General features: G+C 43.6%; 2 protein-coding genes across 3 annotated transcripts in view; both read left to right on the forward strand.

Annotated features, from left to right (window-relative positions):
• The window catches only part of srrm3 (serine/arginine repetitive matrix 3), a 69320-nt gene extending 53555 nt beyond the window's left edge, over positions 1-15765 (forward strand). Inside the window, exons 8-14 of one of the 2 annotated variants that reach the window (XM_070982279.1) lie at positions 17-67; positions 631-738; positions 2138-2300; positions 10294-10589; positions 10729-10980; positions 11090-11215; positions 13680-15765. In XM_070982279.1, the coding sequence (XP_070838380.1) occupies positions 17-67; positions 631-738; positions 2138-2300; positions 10294-10589; positions 10729-10980; positions 11090-11215; positions 13680-13953 (1270 nt within the window). In that variant the 3' untranslated portion in view covers positions 13954-15765. The remainder of the gene's footprint in view (positions 1-16; positions 68-630; positions 739-2137; positions 2301-10293; positions 10590-10728; positions 10981-11089; positions 11216-13679) is intronic. The other variant, XM_070982280.1, reaches the window with a different exon arrangement.
• Positions 15766-18614: 2849 nt separating this feature from the next.
• Positions 18615-22081, forward strand: hspb1 (heat shock protein, alpha-crystallin-related, 1). Its single transcript, XM_070982925.1, has 3 exons — positions 18615-19102; positions 20715-20778; positions 21329-22081. Exons 1-3 carry the CDS (start codon positions 18712-18714, stop codon positions 21483-21485), a joined length of 612 nt encoding a protein of 203 aa, XP_070839026.1. The 5' UTR covers positions 18615-18711; the 3' UTR covers positions 21486-22081.

Below are 22081 nucleotides of genomic sequence, written 5' to 3' on the forward strand. Positions count from 1 at the left end.
GTGACGTGTGTTTCAGATCGGGCAGCCCAAAGAACAAACACAAAGACAAGAACAAGCAGAAAAAGAGGTGAGACACACGTTGAATCACTAACACTGTTTACATGTCAATGTTGAGCTGACAGAAAAATCTGTATGTTTGCTCATAACAGCGCATCACATTCATTATCAGGACAATTTCATGTGCATGTAAAGTATGCAATGTGTAAGAATAAGTGAAGCACAATGTGTCCTCTGCACACAGTAAAACAAATAGTGAACAATAATCTCAGTCCTCAACAGTGGCTACAATTGGAATCACGTTCAGTCCCTCATAAATTTATACTGGCATTTTGCTTCCATTATCTCAGTCTCAGACTCATACAGAATGTGAATGACTGCACAGAGTGCATCTTCTAAACATTATGTGAGTTCAACACAATTTCCTCTCGATGCACTGCACTCTGTCTTGATTAGAATATATATTGATAGTGTTTGGTTGCGGATGAACTGTTTTACATATCATGAGATAGAGTACTGAGCTTGCTGTGGCATGTGTGTCCCCTTGATGTATGCGTACATACACATGGCTTTATGTGTGTATATGTATGCATGTGTGTGGTGTGTGTCCGTCCTTTGGTTGTCATCCATCAGGTCCCCCGGTGAGACCCCCAGCAGGAGTTCACAGCGTCAAGGCAGCTGCTGTAGCTCCCGTAGCGCCTCCCTGTCCTCCACTCGGAGCACCTCCAAATCTCCTGCCAGGTAGCCTCCTCAGCACGCACACACACACACACTCACGCACAAACATGTACACTCCACATCATGCACTGATGTTGTTCTGCTGGCTGTGGAGCAGTTGCCCGGGTGACTGTCAGTCTCTCTCTCATTTAGTCTCAGTCCTCGGGGGATAGATTAGGATACAAATGGGGCTCCTCAGTTTGTCTTATAATAACCCCCATTAAGTGGCTGTGATATCTCACTCACTCACATATTTGTCGTTGGTAAAACTGTTAGTCGTTTAATGTAACAATGAACACCTTATTTCTCTTTTGAATTCACTGTGTTCACACTTAAGAATGATGAGCAGAGCAGACTAATGAGTTCAAAGGTTCTTTGCAGTGTGAAAATAAGGCAGTTATCAAGCAACTTACTGCTACTTACAGCAAAGAGTGAGCTCAGACAGGATCAAACTGGATGCAGCAGAACCAGAGATATCGCATTTTTTTATTCCACATGTCCTTCTTCTTTATCAAAACGCGGCATCTACATTACCCACAATGCTGCTCTCCTGGATAGATTTTGGTATGTTATGCTAGGAATGAGTAATGTAGCCTTGAGCATCCCTCAAGCAGAGATGGGGAGCGGTCCACAGAGGTCTGGTAAGCGCTCTTCTTTCTAACTCCAAACCCCCAGATTTTTCTCACTTTCAAACATGTAGTCTTCAGTCTCAACTGAAGCTGACTCCGGTGCCATCACTTGAGGACATTTATCAAACTTCACACAGCAATACATTTGAGAGCAACTCTCCGGTGATCACACAAAACATCACACACAGCTCTGAGCAGGAGCAGCCAGTCTGTCAACCTGTGATTTACATTTATTTTAACAATTACCTCAATCCAGTGGCAATTAAAAAATGAAACAACGCCATCTATTAAACACAGTATAAATAATAGGAAGTTGGTTGGAGTGGAAACATAAAAGAAAACTAACCTGAAGCAGGAAATGATTCTGACGCTGACAGATGAGATACATCACAAATGTGATGACAAATGCAGACACTGAAGAGGAGCCGAGAGTGATTGCAAACAAAATCAGGGCAGCCTTATTCGTCTTCTTTGCACCTTGGATGAATGCAAAAAATGGTGTAAATTCTGTCTGCTACAAAGAGCCGACTGGCACGACCCTGTTCTGAATTACACATATTGATTCAGATTCACCTTATTCATCATAATAAACGTTGTTTTGTTCAATCACTCTAGAACGTGGTTCAGAAGGCGTGTTTCCACCTCTGTCTCTGTACTGCAGACATCTATATATCGACTCTACCTGCTTAAGAGCCCTCTGGAACCTTTAATTCAAGAGTAGTCAAAGTCAAAGGAAAGGAATTTTTACTTTCATGCTTTACCCAGTGTGTTGCTGTGTGGTTCTGCTCTTCCAGACTGAACTCCAAGCACAAGATAGATGGACAAAAAGCATCCAGCACCCCGCTGTCCCCGGGCCCCAACACTCCCTCAGCGTGGCACAACGGGGACCACACCCAGCGAAGCCGCAACGGCAAGGCCGGCAGACTCAACCACGCCGAGGGCGAGAAAGGGCACGATGTATGTAATCTCCTCTACTTTGTTCCCAAACCCCCACCCTCTCCCCACCCACTCCAACGATATCTACGACAGTCTCTACAAATGAGTTTTGTCTTGCTCTTTTGTGTTGGTTGACATGAATTCTCATCCCCTTTGATATTGAAAGATTTTTTTCATTCTTTTCTCAGTTATTTCTAGGTAGTAGCCCAGTTATGATTGATATTATTATTTTGACGTGTGAAAGACGCTCCTGTGTAATCCTTGCTGCTCCTGCTGCTTTGTTTCTGGCTCTCTTTGACTCCTCTGCCATCTTGATTTTTTTTGTTTGTCCTTGTTGTTTGCCGGTAACAGAGGGAGGGAGCAAAGACAAGTGAGCTTCTAGCGTTTCTGTTCTGCACACACACTCTGAGTCGAAGCACCAGATTAGCATACCACACCTTGACTGGAAATATGAGCCACACAATGTCTCCAAATGAATGAGCAAAAAGATGTGTCGTTTCTCGCGAGCGGGTGATTGCTGAGAGATCAGAAAAACTAAAGTTGAGCCAGGGACGGGTCGGACTACTTCAAACATTTGCTCCCCCCCGAAGGTCAATGTCCGTGAAGACATATCAAAGAGAAATGTGTCTGTGATGACTGAACTGAAGTTTTCCTGCAGATAAAGTCTTAATTAGCCAGTGTTGAGTCAGGAGTCATGATCAGACGGCTAATTGTGCTTTAATGTCATAACAATCTGTGATTCCTCCTTCAACTGACTAATCCAATTTGTTGATGGAAAGTCTTGATGCAAGCATGCCAAAATGAACTGTAACAAAACAGGGCTGTGAACAAAGTGCAGCTCTCCATATCAGCTGTTTGTGTGGGGCTGTATGGAAGACTGGAAATGCTAAATAAAAACAAACCAAACAAAGACATAAACTCAGCTGCAATACAAATATATGCTCTGTATGTTTCCTTTTTACCAATTAACTGTCATGTAAATGAAAAACTTGTGAAAAGGACAATTATGGCTTTAGTATTTGAATTAATTGGTCTTTATTGTGATGTAAATTTTGCGCAGTGCGTCTAAGTCACAGTGAAATGGAAGCAGCTGAAGCTTCTGTAATGTCTCTTATTTTGTGGTTTAGCTATAAAAGGGGAAATCTGGAGCTGTAGAGAACAATTGGCCTGCGCACACTCTTCCCTCGTCTGTTGTTAGATAAGTCGAGGAGGATAGGGCTTGAATGAATAAATCACACCTCGACAACATTGTTTGGAAGTTTTCGCTGAAATCCAAACACACACCTCCTACAAAGATATTGCTGTGCTCGTGTCTTTCACTTTGCTTCTTTGTTTGACTTGTTTTATTTAAGCATTTTATGCCAGACATTTTATATCTTCCATAGAATGAGCTGTGCCCTAAAACTGTGCTGTGCCACAACTCAATGCATATCATGTCGCACGGTGGACACTTTTTAGCACGTCATAAATCACATATACACTCCTCCCTACTGGTTTAATTTGGAACTCCTCCTTGTGTTTTTTGGCTCCTTTGAAAATAACCATGTCTTTTCGTCTCTGATTACCTGAAAGAAACTGTGTGTGATGAGTTTTAAATCACGTCGTAGCATGATGGAGACAGCCTCGCTCTGCCGCTCTGTAAGCTGATCATCAGAGCTGTAGTAGAATGACAGCTGTTATGATGGAATACAACAAAAGACTTAGACCAAAGGGATGACTTGTGAAATAAACTTCTTCTGATGAATACACGTCTAAATGGGCTGCAAACACCCTGTAAACACTCACTCCAGAGTACTGATGTCTTCTGTTTTCTACCCCAGCTTGCATGTGTCTTTGAGGTCTTATCTGGTCTCTCTCTCTCTCTCTCTCTCTCTTTCTCTCTCTCTCTCTCTCTCTCTCTGCTTATTTCATTCATTACTGTTTCTTTTTTTCCTTATCAATTTAAGTGGTGTTTACCCATGAATAAATGCCAAAATCTTTCTGTCTCGTTTATATAAAAAGCACTCAAATGCTTTGGAACTGGACCAAGTAGGTTAACTGGGTATGTGTAATAGTTTCTTCTTGTCAATACAGTTGTCTTTCTTCTCAAGCACATGCTCTGCTCAGTGATAGATCCTCTTCTCCTCCAGGCGTCCAATCAGCTCCTGCCAAACCAGGAGTTAAACACATGCTCCTCTCTACTGCTTTACTTTACCATGTCGATGTGCATGTTGCCCATAGGTGGCAGTATCTCTTCTGTCCCTCACGTTTGTTTCTACTCCAGCCGCTCAGGCCAGTGGGGAATGGCAGGGAGGTCTGTTTGATCATGTACTTTTGAGCCACTCCGTTGGGACATAGAGAAAGAGGAGCATTTAATTGACTCACTTCTTAAGCAGCATCTTTGTAGCTTAAGGTGATGTTGCAACTCTTGTTCATCTCCACCAAAAGCCATAATATTTGTTTTATCATAATCCCCCAACTGAAACCTTTGCACAGGAAGACGGTTATGTGTGACAGATCCTGGATGCAACTGAAGTTTGATTTTACTGCAGCAGTTGTGTGGTTTAGCAAATGTTCTGCATAGCAGCTCTGGTTGTCTATCTATCATCTCAGTTTGTGTTCCTGTAGTCGTCTTCTAGCCCCGTTTGGATCTTTCTCATCCACCGTGTGGGAGACGGTTCTGGATGCTTCCCATAGAGGAGCTCAGGGAAACAGCTGTGCACTGCTCTTTATCAGAGTTGGAGAAGTTAAGCAGAAGTGCATTTGCCAAGCCAACAAGTTAGTCTCTCTCCTTGAAGCCTTCTTTTAAAAATATTTCATTAAGCATAAAGTGCACCCACTGCAACTGCGGCTCTCACCAACCGTTGTTATATTGGCTGTTTATGGGAGACTCAGCAGACCGCTATGACCTGCGATGATCACATGACCAAAGGAGACAGATGAAGGCCTCAGCAGTAGTTTTTGGTAGCTTTGCTTGCTGACTAGCCATGCAAGGTTAACAGTGACAACTGTCTGTGGAAAATTTAGATTATCTGTACAGAAAAGGAAAGATACATAAGAATAGTCATCAAGCATTACCTCTTGTGAATCAGCCTTTGAAAACCAGTGAAGGATCTCTTCTCTAAGTTACTTGATAATACACAACTCTCACATTCTTTGTGTGTGGGTCTGTCACCCAGTGAAACACTTCAGGCAGTAATCACAGTGTCTGTCAGGAGCATATACAGTGTAAGGTCTGGACAAATATCAGATAATGAAGAGGGCACAGCTCAATGATGTTGTAATTATTGAGCGACAACCTTGTGTCAACTCATTACACTCCGTTTACATCTTCAGTCTGACATTGCGTTCACTGGAACCAATTTCTGGAATCAATCACCTACAGACCAAGTTGACACTGAAGTGTAGCCATGCCAACATACTGGTTTTGTTGGGGTTTTAAGAGTGATGCAGAGCGAGGTAAAAACTGCGATGTCAGGTGAAGAACAGCCTCGATAATAATGTAAAGAGTAATTTACATTCTAATACAATGCATCCGCTGTTGTTTCTCAAATAAAAACTCAGAAAATCACATGGTCAGACCTGCAGTCACTGATACTTTGCACAGTAGTAAACATGCATATTAGCTCAGTACGGTGGTGCTAGCTTGTCACCTCGCCTCGCAGGTCATAGCAGTCTGTCTTACTGCTCTCCAGCCACAGGGGGCAATAATGAGTCCATCACATCTTAGTGCACCAGAATAAGTCACAGAATACGGTGCACTCCCGAACTTTCAAGGACAAGCTGATCTGCAGTGTTTTCTAATATCTTCGTTTTAATGCCTCCACACTGGTGATAGCTGTGGCTGGAGGCTCTGCTGTTAGGTAAAATTAGGTTAAGTGACATTTTCACCCAAAGGTCAAAGGTCAGCTTCACTGTGACATCATAATGTTCTGCAAAAACACTTTTCTGGCCATTATTCAACACCATAACTCAGGAACAGAACTGGTGACTGTAATCTTGGCTGTCCACCTTCAGACTGTGCCGATTGTACAGATCCTCTGTGCTGCTGGGTTGAACATGTGTTGCTTCTTCAGCAACATCCATCCCTTTTATTAAATTCCTTCAGAGTCTTCACTACATACTGAGTATTATATGAGTCTGGACAGACATGGATGTCAACTGCAACTTGACCACAGTTTTGAGAGAGAAGGCTTCAAGGACAAGGCCATCAGGCTAGTTTTGTAAATACATGTGCTGAACTTCTCCATCTCCAATAAACAGTGCACAGGTGCTCCAATAGGACAGGTGCTCTCCAGGACTGTCCCCTACACTGTGAACGAGACAGTCCCAAATGGGACTAGTCGTCCTCTTGCTCATTATTAATGGATGTCTTCAAACACAAGTACATGGACTCTTGAAAATAACTCGGACAACTCACACATTTCTTAACATGACTGTCTTTTTAAAGGGACCCAAGCCATTTTGAATGCAAGCTCCCTGTTCCCAGTTTAAACGGCAGATTTGACAAAACTCCTCAGGCCGTCTCTTAGCGTACCTGTGTTCATAGTGATGAATAAATAAAAACGATTGCCTGGAAGAGACCTGGGCTGACGTCCAAAAGTACAGAGTAGAGAAGTGCTGCTACTGAAGAAGACCCAGGCCAAAATGTGACTGGGGTCCCTTTCAAATGTGCTGACTCTCTAGTTGTCCATCTTAGCGGTGACTGCCCCTCCAACACTCTTCGACCCCTCCCCCACCCTCCCTCCTCTCCTCCTACCTGTTCATCTGTGTCATGTGTGACTCACGTCTCACTCTTGTCGTCCTGGCATTTTTCTTCCCACATATCTTTCACATCTGCCAGCTCTGCATGCCCTCCTCCTCTTCTGCCCCTCCTCCCTCTCCCATCCTTCTAGATACTCCACTCTACATGGATGTCCACTAATATGACGATTAACTCTATCCGTTTACCTCTACCCCCCCCCCTTTTTGATACAAATATGGCTGCATTTGTACAAGCGAAAAAGACAAAGCAAATCATGTAGTTTATAGACTCATCCTTTGTTTCTACTTTTAGTTTAATTTGAATTCCATATGGATTTTTTTTCTTTTCTCCCCTCTGTTTTCTTTTTGCTTTTTTGGTTTGTTTATTTCTCCTTAGTCTCTGGACAAAATATGTAGCTTTGATACTAAAAGAGGTCATTGTCTTTTTCCCATTTCGCTGCGGAGAACATTCCTTTCTCCTTTTTTCCTTTTTTCTTTCTTTCCTTTTTTTTGTTGATATTGCATACGTGTCACTGATTGAAATGGAAGGTAGGTAATGCTTTGCCTACGCACGTGATCTTTATGCAGATGAGAATGTGACAAGCACCCTAGCCTGAGTGACGTCAATGTTTCTCTCTCTCTTTCTCTCTCTCTCTCTCTCTTTCTGTTATTTACCAATGGTCTTTAACCAAATTAATCTAACTTCATCAATTATGATTTGACTCTTAAAAGATTGGATTACGTAGAGCTCTGGTTTTTCTTTTTCCTCCTTAACTTCATCCTGAAGTCCAGTATCCCGCTCTATCTTCCAGGTCCATTTCTTTCTCTTCTTTTGTTTTCTTTCTGTTTTGGTAGAATGCATTCCTGTTTGTCCAGCATCTCTGTTTGTCGGTGAATTAGTACATTCGTCTTATGATTTTCACCATATTGATTTCCACGACTGTTTCTAACAACTGTCATAAACACCAGTGGTTGTGTGTTTTCTTATTATACCGCTTAGTTGTCGTCTCTCTAGTGGAGAACAGCTCTTCTTTCTGCAAGACCAGTGGTGCTTTTGTTGTATCTTAGATTACGAAGCAGTTCAGGCAGCACACAATAATGCATGCGGAAGAGCCAGCTGTATTTGGTTTCATACAAAACGCCTTTTGGAGATTTACCCTCTTCTTAGCACCTACTAACAATGAGCAGTGTATAAATGTGCATCACAAGTTCCTGTTGAATCACTTATCCAAGCTCTATTTTTGTTGAATGCCTAAAATAGAGGTTTGGGATATATTTTAACTCGCCCTCTACCATACAGAGTTCAGAGGAAAAGGCTGGCATCACTCTCTGTTTTTCTTACCATGAACAGATCCTTTGAAAAGACCTAAACTAACAACGCACCAGTCTGATAATACACATTTGCTAATTAGCACTACAAACAAAGTAGAGCTGAGGCTGATGGGAGTGTTAGTTTTGCAGGTATTCGGTCATAATCCAAAGTAATGGATGTATCACATTTAGAACTGATTATGGTGCTAGATCCCAAAAGCAAGAGGGATACATCTTCTGGGGACCGTACAGAATGTAATGGCAATTTATCCAATAGTTGTTGAGATGTTAGTCTGGACCTAAAGTGGACCAGCTGACTGGCAGACCAGCCAGACACAGTAAGTGGTTAAACACAGTAATTTCATCCCTCAGATGGGAGAAAGTAGTGCATTTGTTGGGGATTATTTTCAGTTTTGGATTAGCACCAGGACAATCCATGTGACTGTCTGTAAGATTTCTTTCCAACAGTGGAGCTCCATGGCACAGAGAAATAAGATCATGGATTAAGTCATTGTTGCTTTTGGTCTTTTTGTGGTATTTATTGACAATAAGTAAAATACAGAATATTGCCAGCCTTATCCTTTAGGACAGAGGTCAGTTCCAAAATTGCTACCTTCAAAGCAACTGAGTCCAGTCCTGACTCTAAAAGTAGCTTTTCACTTTAAAATCCCAAACGGTCCATTAAACATTGTCAGTGTTTTATCAGTTAGATGCAACTTCAGTGAAGTTTCACTTACCAAATGCTTTTTTAGGGTTTGTATCAGGCAACACCCCCCCCCCAAACAAATAGCCATAAAAAGTGGTTGAACCCATGTCAGTCTCAGTAATAACCCAACGCTTGCTGTTATGTAATGTAGCAACGACTCCCTATACTGTACCTACATGAGCACAGAAGTTTGCTGCTGTGATAGCGACAGGTGTCTTGGATCAAGGAGCCCACAAACTGATTGTAAGCAGCAGAAGGTAAAGTAGTTAGCCTGTAAAGGTGTCAGGCAGTAAAATAACCTCTGCCCTGTGGTAGATACTACATGGAGAGAAGGATGGTAAAGAAAGTACCTTGAACTCTCGCCAGCCAGTTGCTCTCTGATGTTTAGGAAGGTGACTGGGCCCAGAGGATTTACTCTCTGTGTGAGGGATTCCCTGCACATTGTGGTTTTCCTCTTTGCTTTTGAGTTCTTTTCCATTGATTTCCATGCATTGTCTCATGAGTCACTGGCAGGGAAGGGTTTTGTGTCTTTTTCTCTTGCATTTTGTGAATCTAATGATGCACTTATGTTGCCCCACTTTTCCCTTTTCTTCATACCTTACCTACTAAAGGAGGGAATACCACTTTATTGGTAAGTGGATGTTAACCAGAAGGGAGTTAAACAAGAGTAACCATTAAAAAAACAAAGAAAATGGGTCGCTGTTCACATCTCAGCAATTGTCTTCAGGAAAAAAAATCCAGAAAGAGAAAATTGAGTAGCAGACGATTTGTTTTCTGATTCGATTGATTCAATAATTGTGATCTTTATTTTGTTCCTTCCATTTCTGTGATGTTCCGTCAAGTTGTCTTCTCTTTCTGTTTTGTTTCATTTCTTTAACCATTACTAAAAAAAACTGAAGAAGTCCTCTTTTTCTACTCTACAAAATCTGTAGCTCTGTACTTTCTGCCTCTGCTCTTAAACTTATTTGGTTCACAGTTTTGTTTGATTTCTTTTCCCTCTCTTCCTCCTTCTCCTAGTTATTTTTGTTTGTTTTTGCGATTATGATTTCTTCAACTCATTATGGTTTTGCATGCCAAGTATTGCATGCGCTGCACCATAGAGGACTATCTATAAGCCATATGGAGAAAACCTAGATCTTTTTCTTTTAGATGTTTACCTTCTTTTGGCAAGTACACCGTAGCACTCAATCACCTACCTGGAAACACTCTAATGCTCTTTTCTTTCCTTTTTCTTTTTTTCTTTTTTTTCCTTTGTTGGTCATCATTTCTCTACAGAAGCTCCATCTGCTGACTGCTAGCTCTGCAAGCCTCCAGTCCACTCTGCTGAGAGAGCACAAGCTCCACAGCGCCCCCAGCAGGAGCCAAACAGGACAGATGTTTGCAGCAGGAGAGGGTGGGGGTGTGGATGGCAGGAACGCAGCTGTAGGGAGCTCCGTGAGCCAGACGTCAGGGAGGAGAGGGAGCCAGAGAGGCCAGAATAAGAGCTCCCACTCCCCTGCTCACAGCAGCGACTCGGCCCACTCGCAGCACAACCACACTCACAGAGGGAGGAACTCTCGTCACCAGAGAAAGTAAGCACAAAGACTTCCATTTGTCTCTCACTGTAGGGTTTCATGTAGCCTTTCATCACAGCTGGAACTCTCCACTGAAGCTGTGCCACTGAGAGAGAACCACTTGACATTTGCTGTATTATACTCCTAATTACCTCAGGACAAAAGGTGGCCACTCTTCCAAGCGTCACCACTGCTCTAGTCGGGGTCAGGCACACCACCGGAGCCCATCAGCATCTCCAGGGCGCCACTCACACACATCAGGCAGGAAGAAAGAGGAGTCCCGGAGCAAACCCAACCTCCGGCAGCGCAGCAGCTCCTGGAGCAGCGGGCGTTCGTCCTCACGCTCCGCCTCCAGAGACAGAGGCCCCAGCAAGGCCAAGTCCCCACACAACAGACAGAACAACTCCAGGTGAGCCCTCGCCCTCTGGAACACGTTTCTGTCAGCTTCTAGTTCTTTTTTTTTTGTTCTATCTCAGGTGTTCTGTTGCTCTGCTGATCGATTTCTGTGTGTCATGCAGAGAGAGGGACAGCCCGAACCGCTCTGACACCGACAGCCGAGCCCGCCGCCGCTCACGCAGCTACTCACCCATCCGCAAAAGAAGAAGAGATTCACCCAGCTTCATGGAGGCTCGCAGGATCACCAGGTAACACGTCTGATATCTTTAAAAGTTCATTTGGATCTTCACACGATCACAACTTACTATGTGGGCTTTCCTACGGCAGCAGACCAGAGTAATACTGGCTCCTGTGAGACAGCTCGTCTTCTGAACTCTATTCTCAGATTTGATATGTCTGGAATTAAACAGCACTTAAACATGACACACTTTAATGGTTGTAACACGCTGCAGTTGAAACATGTTCCAATAATTCTACAGCACTGTGCTCATGCTGGAGCAAAAGACGTTCTTTTAAAGCTTCAAATTACAACAATGACGAGCAAAAGGAATGAAATTAGGGAATTTGTTCCCGCTGTAAGTCACAACTGGAAATCATGTGAACCTCATTCAGATCCATTAAATCCTTTGTGTGAAGTTGAAATGGAAATCTGCGGGCACAAATGGACGAGGTGTTTACAAGGGTGTAGGTTTGGTTGGGGTGACAGTATGAAATCAGGGATTCTCCAGCAAAACAGACAATGTGATTTCCTGCTTTCATACATTTGAATCAGTCAGTAATGACAAATCATAATGAAATTTGTTAGTGTGCTTTCCATAGCAATGGTAGTGTCAAAAACCAATTTTAGAAAATCACTGCATTTTTTATTCAATAAGCCATGATCATGTTTACTTTCATTGAGAGACATGATAGATTTCCTTCTTTATGACGAAGAGCATCTCATCTTCACTGTCTTATCTTTGATTGAGGATCAAGTCTAACCTTGGGGAATATTAACTGAAACAGATTCAATATTTTCCTAATTGTTTGGATCGAAGACTATAGAAGAAAAATGCAATTGGACAAGAAATACAGTGGTTAGATTTAGGCTGTGCTTTATTGTTTGTATATTCACACAGCGTGCGTCACTTTTACAAGAGAGAAATGAGGAATAAGCCATGAGTCTGGCAAATGTAGTGGTGTCTAATGTAAGTTTGGCTGGAGTTGCGATCATTACTCTGAATTCTGATATAGTCGCAGATTGACATGTCCACAAACAGAGGATATGTGTTCTGAACAGACATCTTTTCAGGCCTGCTGGTGCTAAAGTTACTAAACTATGATTGGAGAGTTGTTGTTTGGAGGAGGGGTTTAGTGAAAGGTGTTAATTAATTGCTCAATAATCACTTGCAGGTTCCTCAGTACTGAGAGCAGATTGGTACCTTGCATCTCTCTGCTGATGAAAATATGTTATGAACAGAAGTTAACATCAAAAGTCAAATCAAACCTGTTTTGACAGTGAGTTATTCATCATTAGATGTAATCTTGTCCTATAGAAATGCTCTTCAGGTGTGTGCCACTTGAAATGTAGTTTGTAGTTGATTATTAAAACTTGCAGAGAAAACTCTCACACGCCTATGAAAAGTGTTTGTGTGGTGTAAAAAAATGATCCATTGTCTACCGTCTCATACGTACAAGTGTGAATAGACATGGGTGAAATGTGTGTACCTTGTCATCTTTCACTCCAGTCCTAAAGGTCCTGATGCCAAGACAACAGGATGCTGCTGAACTGAGCTGCTGCAGGCTAGTTACCCTGGTAACAGTTGCCGTGCAGCAGGATCCGGCTAGTCTGACTCCTGGAGCTCGGCCGAACAGCAAACCATCAGAGGTCCCCTGAGTAAACCTGGCCTCCTCCTGCTTTTCTCTGTCCTCTCTCTGCCTCTTCATCTGAAATTTACATAAAGAAACTCACACTGTCTCTATAGCCACACCCCACTGAGATTATGCACTAATGTTGTAACACAGGGAGACAGAGATTAAAATGCTATCAGGGTTTATTTAAGTGGATATCCCTCTATTGCACAGGCTGTGGGTTCCCATGGCAGATACAGACGACAAAAGCCAAGGCTGAGTAATCTACAACGCTGCTGAAATGACAAGGTGAAACACACCCTGTAGCAGCAGAGATACCTTGATAGCATTTATCTCTTCCCACACGGTTGATTTTTCTGGGTGTCGGCCTCCACTGAGAAGAAGAGGTTCTTTTGGGAGCTAACAGCTAATTACTTTACAGGAAGCACTTCCAGGGTGGCTATTAACAAGGCAATCTAAGCTTAAGCTTAAACTAACATGACATGCATTTCTCTGCTCTGTGTGTGCGAATATAGTGTGTGCATGTGTGTGCGTGTGTATGTGTGTGTGTGTGTGTGTGTGTGTGTGTGTGTGTGTGTGTGTGTGTGTGTGTGTGTGTGTGTGTGTGTGTGTGTGTGTAGGGGGGGTGCCTGGACTTTTTTTAACCCACATAGCTGCTCTCTTTCAGATCCTGTACTGATCATGAGTCCATCACTTGTGTGACCTAACACTGATTTGCTTTCAACCAAACAAATCTTGTCTTAATACCTCATGTGTTTTTTTTTTTATAGAAATACCTGACCATGACACTAACTCATCAGACGGTTATCTTGTCTCGTGTGAGTGCTAACGCTCCATCCTGTCGCTCCCTCCTCTCCCCAGTGCTCGGAAACGGCCGATCCCCTACTACCGGCCCAGCCCTTCGTCATCAAGCTACGACAGCAGCCCGTCGCGCTCCAGCCGCAGCCGTAGCCGCAGCTACAGCAGCTACAGCCGCAGCCGAAGCCACAGCCGAAGCCACAACCGAAGCCACAGCAGAAGCCGGAGCTGGAGTCGGAGCCGCAGCCTGAGCCGGAGCTGGAGCCGCAGCAGGAGCCGCTCCCGCAGCCACCACAGTTACTACAGCCACAGCAGCTACGACAGCCCCGGCTTCTGAGCGACAGACCGCACAGGAGGGAAACGCAAACCAACAGAGGAGCAGCCCTGATACATTTACTGTGCTCCAATACACTCATCATGTTTCTTTAACGAGCCCTTGACTGCTGTACAGTCCAGGGCCCTCGACCCTAGACCACTACCCCTCTAACACAGAGCCTGGATCAAAGAGGAGAAATGTATTTTGATAGAGTACATTACTATGAAATTGGCCGCCACTGTTCATGTCTTCACATATACAAGGTATTAAAGGAAATGAGCTGCCACATGTCAAGAATTAATTTGATCGAGCTCAAAGAACAAATCTCGCTGTACTGTTAGCACTTTCTTTCTCTTCTTCCACAAAGCAACCAAAAACAAATTCATAAAGAACTGTATACTGTAAATCTATATATGTATCCTAACAATAGGAGCTGCGTAGAAGACAAAAAGAGGACACATCAACGGCTTACTGTACATTTCAGAGAATCAGACTTTTTTCCCCTCATCATGTACTTATCTCCCCAAAGACTTCCATTTCATCGAAGCACAGAGATCAACTAAAGTGAGAACAAAAGAGAAGTGTTCAGATGGAACAGGAAGCAACACAAAAGGAACTTTTTTATGATAAAAAAAATTCTATTGTATAGGTTTGTCTGTATAGATGTAAACTCTCTTTAGTTCTGGCTTTGTAAACTATGCACTGTATATTCCATCTAGTTTGAAAAGGCTTGTTTAGCATGATGCATCAGGAGAGACTTGCTGCTCGAAGAAGAGGACCTGGCTGAAATGGAAGGTGCCAGGCTGCATCTGTTCTCCCCTCTGACATAGTCTGTCAGCTCCCTGGGGGGGGGGGGGGGGGGGGGGGGGGTATGTATAATGTTCTTTTACTCTCTTCCCTGTTTGAATAATTATGTTGATTCTGCTAATCCTGACGTGTGAGCGTGTGTGTGTGTTTGTGTGTGTGCGTGTGCCTCCTCTGCAAGGACCAGCGAGGTATTTATTCATGTGTACATCACTGTAGCCTGCTCCTCAGGCTGCTGTATGCTACTGTACAGGAAAACTGTCTGCAAAAAGTCTCCATGCACACTTTTGTGTTGACTACAGCTATTTATAACTCTAATGTATTTATTAGTCTATTTATTGGGTTATTTATTATTTAATTTATGTTTCATTTTGCCATGAGCTGTAAAGCAGTCATGCTTTGGAAGATGAGATTGCTGCAAAAGTATTCCCATTTGAAAACTGTATATGTGCGTGTTTTACACAGAATGGGTTTCTTATTGTGGCAAAGGCTTACGAAGATTCATGGCTGTGTGTTTAAGATGCTCTGATTTTGGCCAGTGGAGCCGAGTCTTCGCCCACAGTCACTCCCATAACTGCCATTATGGCACCCTTAGCCTATTGTAATGGATCATTTTAATGCAAGCCACTGTGGCTCTGTCTGCAGAGAGGAGCGAGGGATCAGCCTCAGACAGAACCAAAACATCTCCCTGTGTTTGGAGGAGAGTCCATTATTCTACTCTTCTGTATGTTTCCAGCCACCATATGCTCTAATCCCTTGTATAACAGGCCACACCATGTTTCAGTGGTACGGTAAACAAACTGGCGGTACAATCAGGGATCACCCTAAGTCTTCCTTACCATTTGTCCAGTCTCATGTCACTTGCACAGTGTTGCATTCCCAGTGTAACCAGACTTAACCCAACCATGATACTCTGCAAACCTGTTCATTTATTCCAAGTATAGCATTGCCCCTTTGGTTCTACAAGTCATTCTTTGTAGTGTACAAGTTATTATACCTGACAATAAACAGAAACAAATGAGGAAATAATTTCACTCTCTGCGCTTCTTTTTCTTTTTAACTTAAGGTTATGACGTCATGCGGACGTTGTGCATATATTTCCCTACAGATGGCGCTGATGAGAACCATCTACACCTGACACTCATGACTGAAAACATGGAGGCCTCACAAAAATAAGTTAGAATATTCTCCAGCTCTGCCAAACTATTGCAACCTCCAGTCAGACCAGGACTGAGAGGAGGATCTATTTTTGGGACTGTGAATATATCAACAGCACACACCATATCTGCTGTTATACACTGTAACCCTACAGGATTGTATTTATTCAATAAGAACTGCACAAAATCCACCCAAAACAAAGATGAAAGTGAACTCCAAAGCAAACCTGCATTAAAACTAAGCAAGACTTGATGGCAGTATTTCACTGATATCTGTTCTTCTGTCACTTTTTTTAGTTTTGCTGTCAGTTTTCTGTTTCTTCCCTCTCTCTGTAAAATGGAGACAGACAGCTATGGCAGCTCAGTTATTGTGAACACTAAGGCTAATATGGGTGAAGCAGAAAATGCCACTGTTATTTGCCACAGTGTGCTGTCCATTTGTTGATGTGTACTCACATACTAATTGTTATAATGTGAGGTAAAGGGCTATTGTTGTGGCCACACTTCTATTGTTTTGCACAGAGAGGAAGATAAATACATTTGCAGCACTGCTGGACTTTCTGGCCAATGACTGTAGCTCTAAAAGCGAGGCGGCTCCAACTACAAACCTCACGTCTGGGACCCTGAGTCTGTGAGCCAATGGAAAGATAGTAGGATGTACAAGATGCATCACTTCCCTTAGCGTCCCCTGAAGTGAGAAGTGTAATTTCTTCCTCTGTCACAAAAACAAATAGGCCAATACTTTTACAGTTAATAGAAAGAACTCCTTTCACAATGTGAGTGAAATGTTATTAGTATTAAAAATGTTACTGGGCAAATCTAACTATCATCAGTGTTTTCTAAAGATGTTTTTAACATCTGTTTAAGCGCTTATATAAGCCTTTTAACAAACAAAAGTAGCATCAATTTTAATGCTAAAATTAAACATGAGTCAGCTAATGTGCAGCTAAAGATGAACTGATTATATAAGGTGATTTTGTGTTGGTCACTGAGGTAAACGTACCGAGCGGGAAAGATTTAAGAAACACTGGAAAATGTTCTTTATATCATGTATATGTTTTAAAGGCAGTATGAGCTTAAACAGACATAATTCACTAAAGTCAAACACTGACACTGACAATGAATTGGAGGTTTATACGTTTCATTCCAGAGGATAAATGATATTACAATGACGCCCTCTTCAGGAAGGGACAGAGCAGACTGTTGTTCCAGAGACTCAGATCAACAGGATCCTGAATACCTTCCAGCAGGCAGTGGTGGGCAGGGCTCTGTCTGTCCTTTGGAGTGCTGGGCTGGTGGCATCAAGGCTGCTGTACACTACAGTAACACTACGAAACATGAGCATTTTCAAATCTGACAAATAAACTGAAAAATCCAAAGAGACTGCTGACGGAACATGACGCATCGGGTTGCACAGTTGGACCCTCGCGATAGAGGATGTTGAACAATGTGGTTGTAAGCGCCCACATCAAAGCTGTACTTAAAAGCTGGAGCAGAGCAACTGAAACATGTGAAAACAAAAGCAAAGGTTTTGTATTCAAATGGTAAATCTCGTTCAGGTTAAGTGTGGGTTTCTGCTTTTGGTGTGATCTTTTGGTTTCAAATGAAGTTCATTTATTCTTAATAAATTATTTTTTCCTTTGATTCCTTTGAAGTTTTACTCATTATTCTTAAAATAAGAGAAGTAAACTATTACAGTGAATTAAACAAAGCGCGATGGCAACTTTGAGGAGTCTGTGGGAGCCCGTGAACCCTCTGAGTCATAACAGCTTGATCCAGTCGGGGTGCAATGCAGGAGCCTTTTCCAGAAGCAGATCATCTCATGAGAGTGTCAGTGGGTGCTGGTAGGAGCACATCTGTGACGCACAATCAAGCCACTCACACCGGGGCAATAACAGCCTGTCAGACTGTCAGTAGCTTTGACAAACCACTTCTTATTAGTTCCCCATTTGTGACATTAATAATGTGAAAACGTCACCGACACTGATCTGAGTAGCGAAGGTGTAAGTGAGCTGAATATCGAGGATTATGTGTAGACCAAATAGTTTTCCTGCACTGTCAGTGTGGTTCTTTCACAAGTGACCAGACGATGAGTGCTGACATCTCTGCCATTTTATTTTTTTAGAACTTTGATTGTGTGCTTGTCTGTGTGTGTTTCTGAGTGAGTGTGTGTGTGTGTGTGTGTGTGTGTGTGTGTGTGTGTGTGTGTGTGTGTGTGTGTGTGTGTGTGTGTGTGTGTGTGTGTGTGTGTGTGTACAATGCATTTGCATCCATGTCACAAACTGACATTCGGCAGTGTATTTAATACGAGGCAGCTAATAGCACAGCCCAGTCTGTCCTGCATATCACATCATGGATATACAGAGCCATGTTACAAATAGCATGTTAGTCTTCTCTAAGTCTGACTTAGTATGTACTCAGTTGACTTGCCAGCAGCCTCCCAGAATTTTCTGGGTCTTTGGATTGTCCATAGAGGAGGGGGGAGGATTAACAGAGCAGGAAAGAGGCAGGTTTAACAGAGCACTGGGCAGTTGTTACTGGGGAGGGCCTTCCTGCTGGATTCCATTCGCGTGCTATGTTTTCCACAAATAGATATTCTAGTACTTTCCATAAATATGTTGGGGGTGTGAACTGGGGGGGCCTGAGTTGGAAGGGAGGGCTCTGTTGACAGGGGTGGTGTCAGTGTGTATAAAAGCGCTCAGCTGAGAGGCAGTCAGGACATTGGGAAAACATTTTCAGAGAGGCCAAAGGGCTCTTCACCTGCAGCCAGCAGCTCTCTGCTACAGCAAAACTCCTCTGCCGCCTGAACACAGCAGCCATGACTGAGAGACGTATTCCCTTCACCCTGCTCCGCACCCCAAGCTGGGACCCATTCCGTGACTGGCAGCAGAACAGCCGCATCTTCGACCAGGCCTTCGGCATGCCAGCCCTGCCTGAGGACTTCGCCACATTCCCCAGCACCCACTGGCCGGGGTATCTGCGGCCCTCGGTCCTGGCCCCGGACATGGCCCCAATGATGCCCCATGTCCCTGTGATGTACCCAGGCCCCATGATGGCCCACCAGGCTCGTGCCCTGACCCGCCAGATGAGCAGCGGCATGTCAGAGATCAAGCAGACCCAGGACAACTGGAAGGTGTCCCTGGATGTCAACCACTTCTCACCTGAGGAGCTGGTGGTGAAGACCAAGGACGGTGTGGTGGAAATCACTGGTGAGCGCTCATTTCTCCTTCCCTCACAGCCTGTTAGCACTGTCCTGTTACCTGTCACACGCTCATTCAAGGAGCACAGTGTTTTCATGACCTCTTCCATTAAAACCTGAGGTGTCGAAGGTGATTTCCTGTCCTTGATTGGACCACCCACTCTAACAGTTGGGTTGTGTGCTTGCATACAGGACAGACACACTGGCAGCTACATAACAGAATGTCTCACTTGGTGTCCTTAGGTTCATCTCCTCTCTGTATATGAGAAACAGAACAATGCTGAACAAAAAGACACAAGCTGAAAAGGCAGGAAAACTTTTCGCTGGCTCGAGCACAAGGCAGATGCATTGCTGCAGAGTTACGTAATACCTTGAGACAATATGCTGAGTTCCAGTCCACTGGAGGGCGGGGGTTTTGGTTGCATGCCTGCTAGATGCAAAACAACACCCAATTCAACATGTGGGAGTCGACTTTTAAAGCAGCTCGCAGATGAACACAGTGCAGAAACTGTTTTATTACACAGCCGCTCTCACTCCCTGCCATGAAATGTTTTCTTTGTGCGCCCGTGCTTAGGAAGGACCAAAGCAAAATGGCAAAAACCTGAAGAAATGTGCATGGAATGGACCATATAATAGCTTAGCTCTCTGAGGCCACGAGCACCCCATTCTCTGAGTCTTTTCTCAGCCTCTCTGTCCGCCGTTTCACAAAGAATCACGCTCTTAGCGTCAGAGGTTTAGCCGTGACTCACCCAGTGTCTGCTTCTTTAAAAGGAATGCTGGATATTGTCCAGGTCCAGGTTTCAGGGCCTGACTATGGCTAATATCTCACTGCTGAGACACCGACATAGTCAGGAACACCAAAGTTAACAAAGCATGGGATTCAGTCCAAGAGGAATGTGCCACCTCATATTTCTCATATGTCACCAGAGAACAAGAACGATATTTTTAAAGATGATATCATCGCTGTGGTGAAGAGCTTTGTGTAGACATCACAGTGCAACAGCCCTGTTCTCAGTCCTTTCTGTGAGCTAATGACCCTTCATGAGTTGAAAAAGTGCCTGCCTGGCTCAGCCACACTCACATGAGCAGTGTCGTGTTGAAAAGGGGACAGCTCCCTGAGGACAGCAGCCTTTATCAGCCCGTTGTCATAACAAACATATTGCTGTATTTAAAGCCAGAATGAAGGCCAGTGGCTGGTATGGCTCCAGCTACATGACTAAGAGTTGTAAAAGATAAAAATACTCGAAGCCAAAGCCTCAACGGAATAAAGACAAGCAGTTGAACATTATTTAAATGTTGAGAATCCTCAAAATGCTGAATGATTGATGATTGATTAACTTTCCTTAACAATATTTGCTCTTTATGTTAAAAGAAATCATACTTGATCAGCATTATGTTTCCCTCTAAATGTATTTGTTGTTGAAACTCAGCTGTATATCAATATAATTTCTATGCTGTCGTTCCCTCTCCTCGTGCTGTGTTCCTCACACAGCTTCTTTACTCCATATCGCTTTTATCTCTGTGAATATTGCAGATACAATTCAGTTTTAACTCCTTATAGTGTCTGTATCTTTTGGATTTAGTTCCACATTTAGATAAAAGTGTGTTGTCTGTGTCCTTAGGCAAGCATGAGGAGAGGAAGGACGAGCACGGTTTCATATCCAGAACCTTCACCAGGAAATACACGTGAGTAGCTTTCAGAGTTCATAATCAAAGAATGAGTTTGTGTTTTTTTCAAGTCTCGTTGATAAAAGGAAGCTACCAATCATGTGATATGTCAAAACTCAATTGAAACCAACAGAGTTCTTGTTGAAAGTGGTTTGTTGTGGCTGTTTGATGGTGGCTTTGCCCTGAATTTGCATGGAGGAAATGCATTTCTCAGGCTGGCTTCAGATTCTTGTGATTCCCTTAGTGTGGCTTTTCTGCCATGAGTCTCTTTAGTTTTGGCTTGGTCCAGCCTGGCTGCTGCTGATAGCTAAATTTCATGCTCTGAAAAGCAGCAGCAGCCTCCTCGTCCTCGCGCTCATCCCTCCTGTCTGAGCTTTCAGCTTCATAGGGCTCTGCTGCCATCCAGGGGCCACAGCACACACTGAGAAGACCAAGAGAGACTCAGGCGTTAATGTTTCAGTCAGAGTTACACTTGTAGTGATGCCTTGTCCATCAAGACTGGAGCTCTTACTGGACCGGTTTCTTTGACTTCTAGCCTAACTGTGTTGCACTGATTGCTCCCCTCCAGCCTCCCTGGTACAGCCAACATTGAGAAGGTGACCTCCAGCCTGTCTCCTGAAGGGGTGCTGACCGTGGAGGCTCCTCTGAACGTACCGGCCATCCAGTCCTCAGAGACCACGATACCTGTCAATGTAGACAACAAAGGTGGCGTGGTGAAGAAGTAGGAAGAAAAGCAGTGCAGTGTCACCCACACACACATACACACACACACACACACATTTAAATAAGCACTTTATTCTACAACATGCTTCTAAACAGGTGAGGAAGCAGCTCATCACTCTTCCTAAAGCAGGCTTGTTCACACACCGGAGAGAGCAAAGCAAGGGATTGCCCTTGCTCTTGTCTCTTCCCTCAGTCTCTGGTAATGAGCCAACCCCAGCTGAGTGCACTGTGTAAACACATCTGCACCAATGCCATATGCCTGCTCATTCTGCTGTAATTACACTCTTCATCTGAATGTAGGAAATCACAGCTTAGCCCCGCTCACAGCCTTCGTTCTCCCTCTCCCTCCCTGACAGCACACACACATGCACCTTTCTCGTCTCTGTTCAGTAAATCCCCTTCATGATGCCTCCACAGACACACTAAAGAGAACAGTAAAGTGAACTGTAGTAGCAGTGATCTTGTAAAATTAAAAAAACAAGAACACGCTGCCACTGTAAGAGGTCTTCCTGGACAGGAAATAGACTGGTTTTATGTGCAGTTGCCTTTTGAAACAAGCTGTTCAGTCGTGCATACACAGAATAAAGGCAAACAACAT

The sequence above is a fragment of the Chaetodon trifascialis genome, chromosome 16 (assembly GCF_039877785.1).
Source record: "Chaetodon trifascialis isolate fChaTrf1 chromosome 16, fChaTrf1.hap1, whole genome shotgun sequence".
Classification (NCBI taxonomy): Eukaryota; Metazoa; Chordata; class Actinopteri; order Chaetodontiformes; family Chaetodontidae; genus Chaetodon; species Chaetodon trifascialis.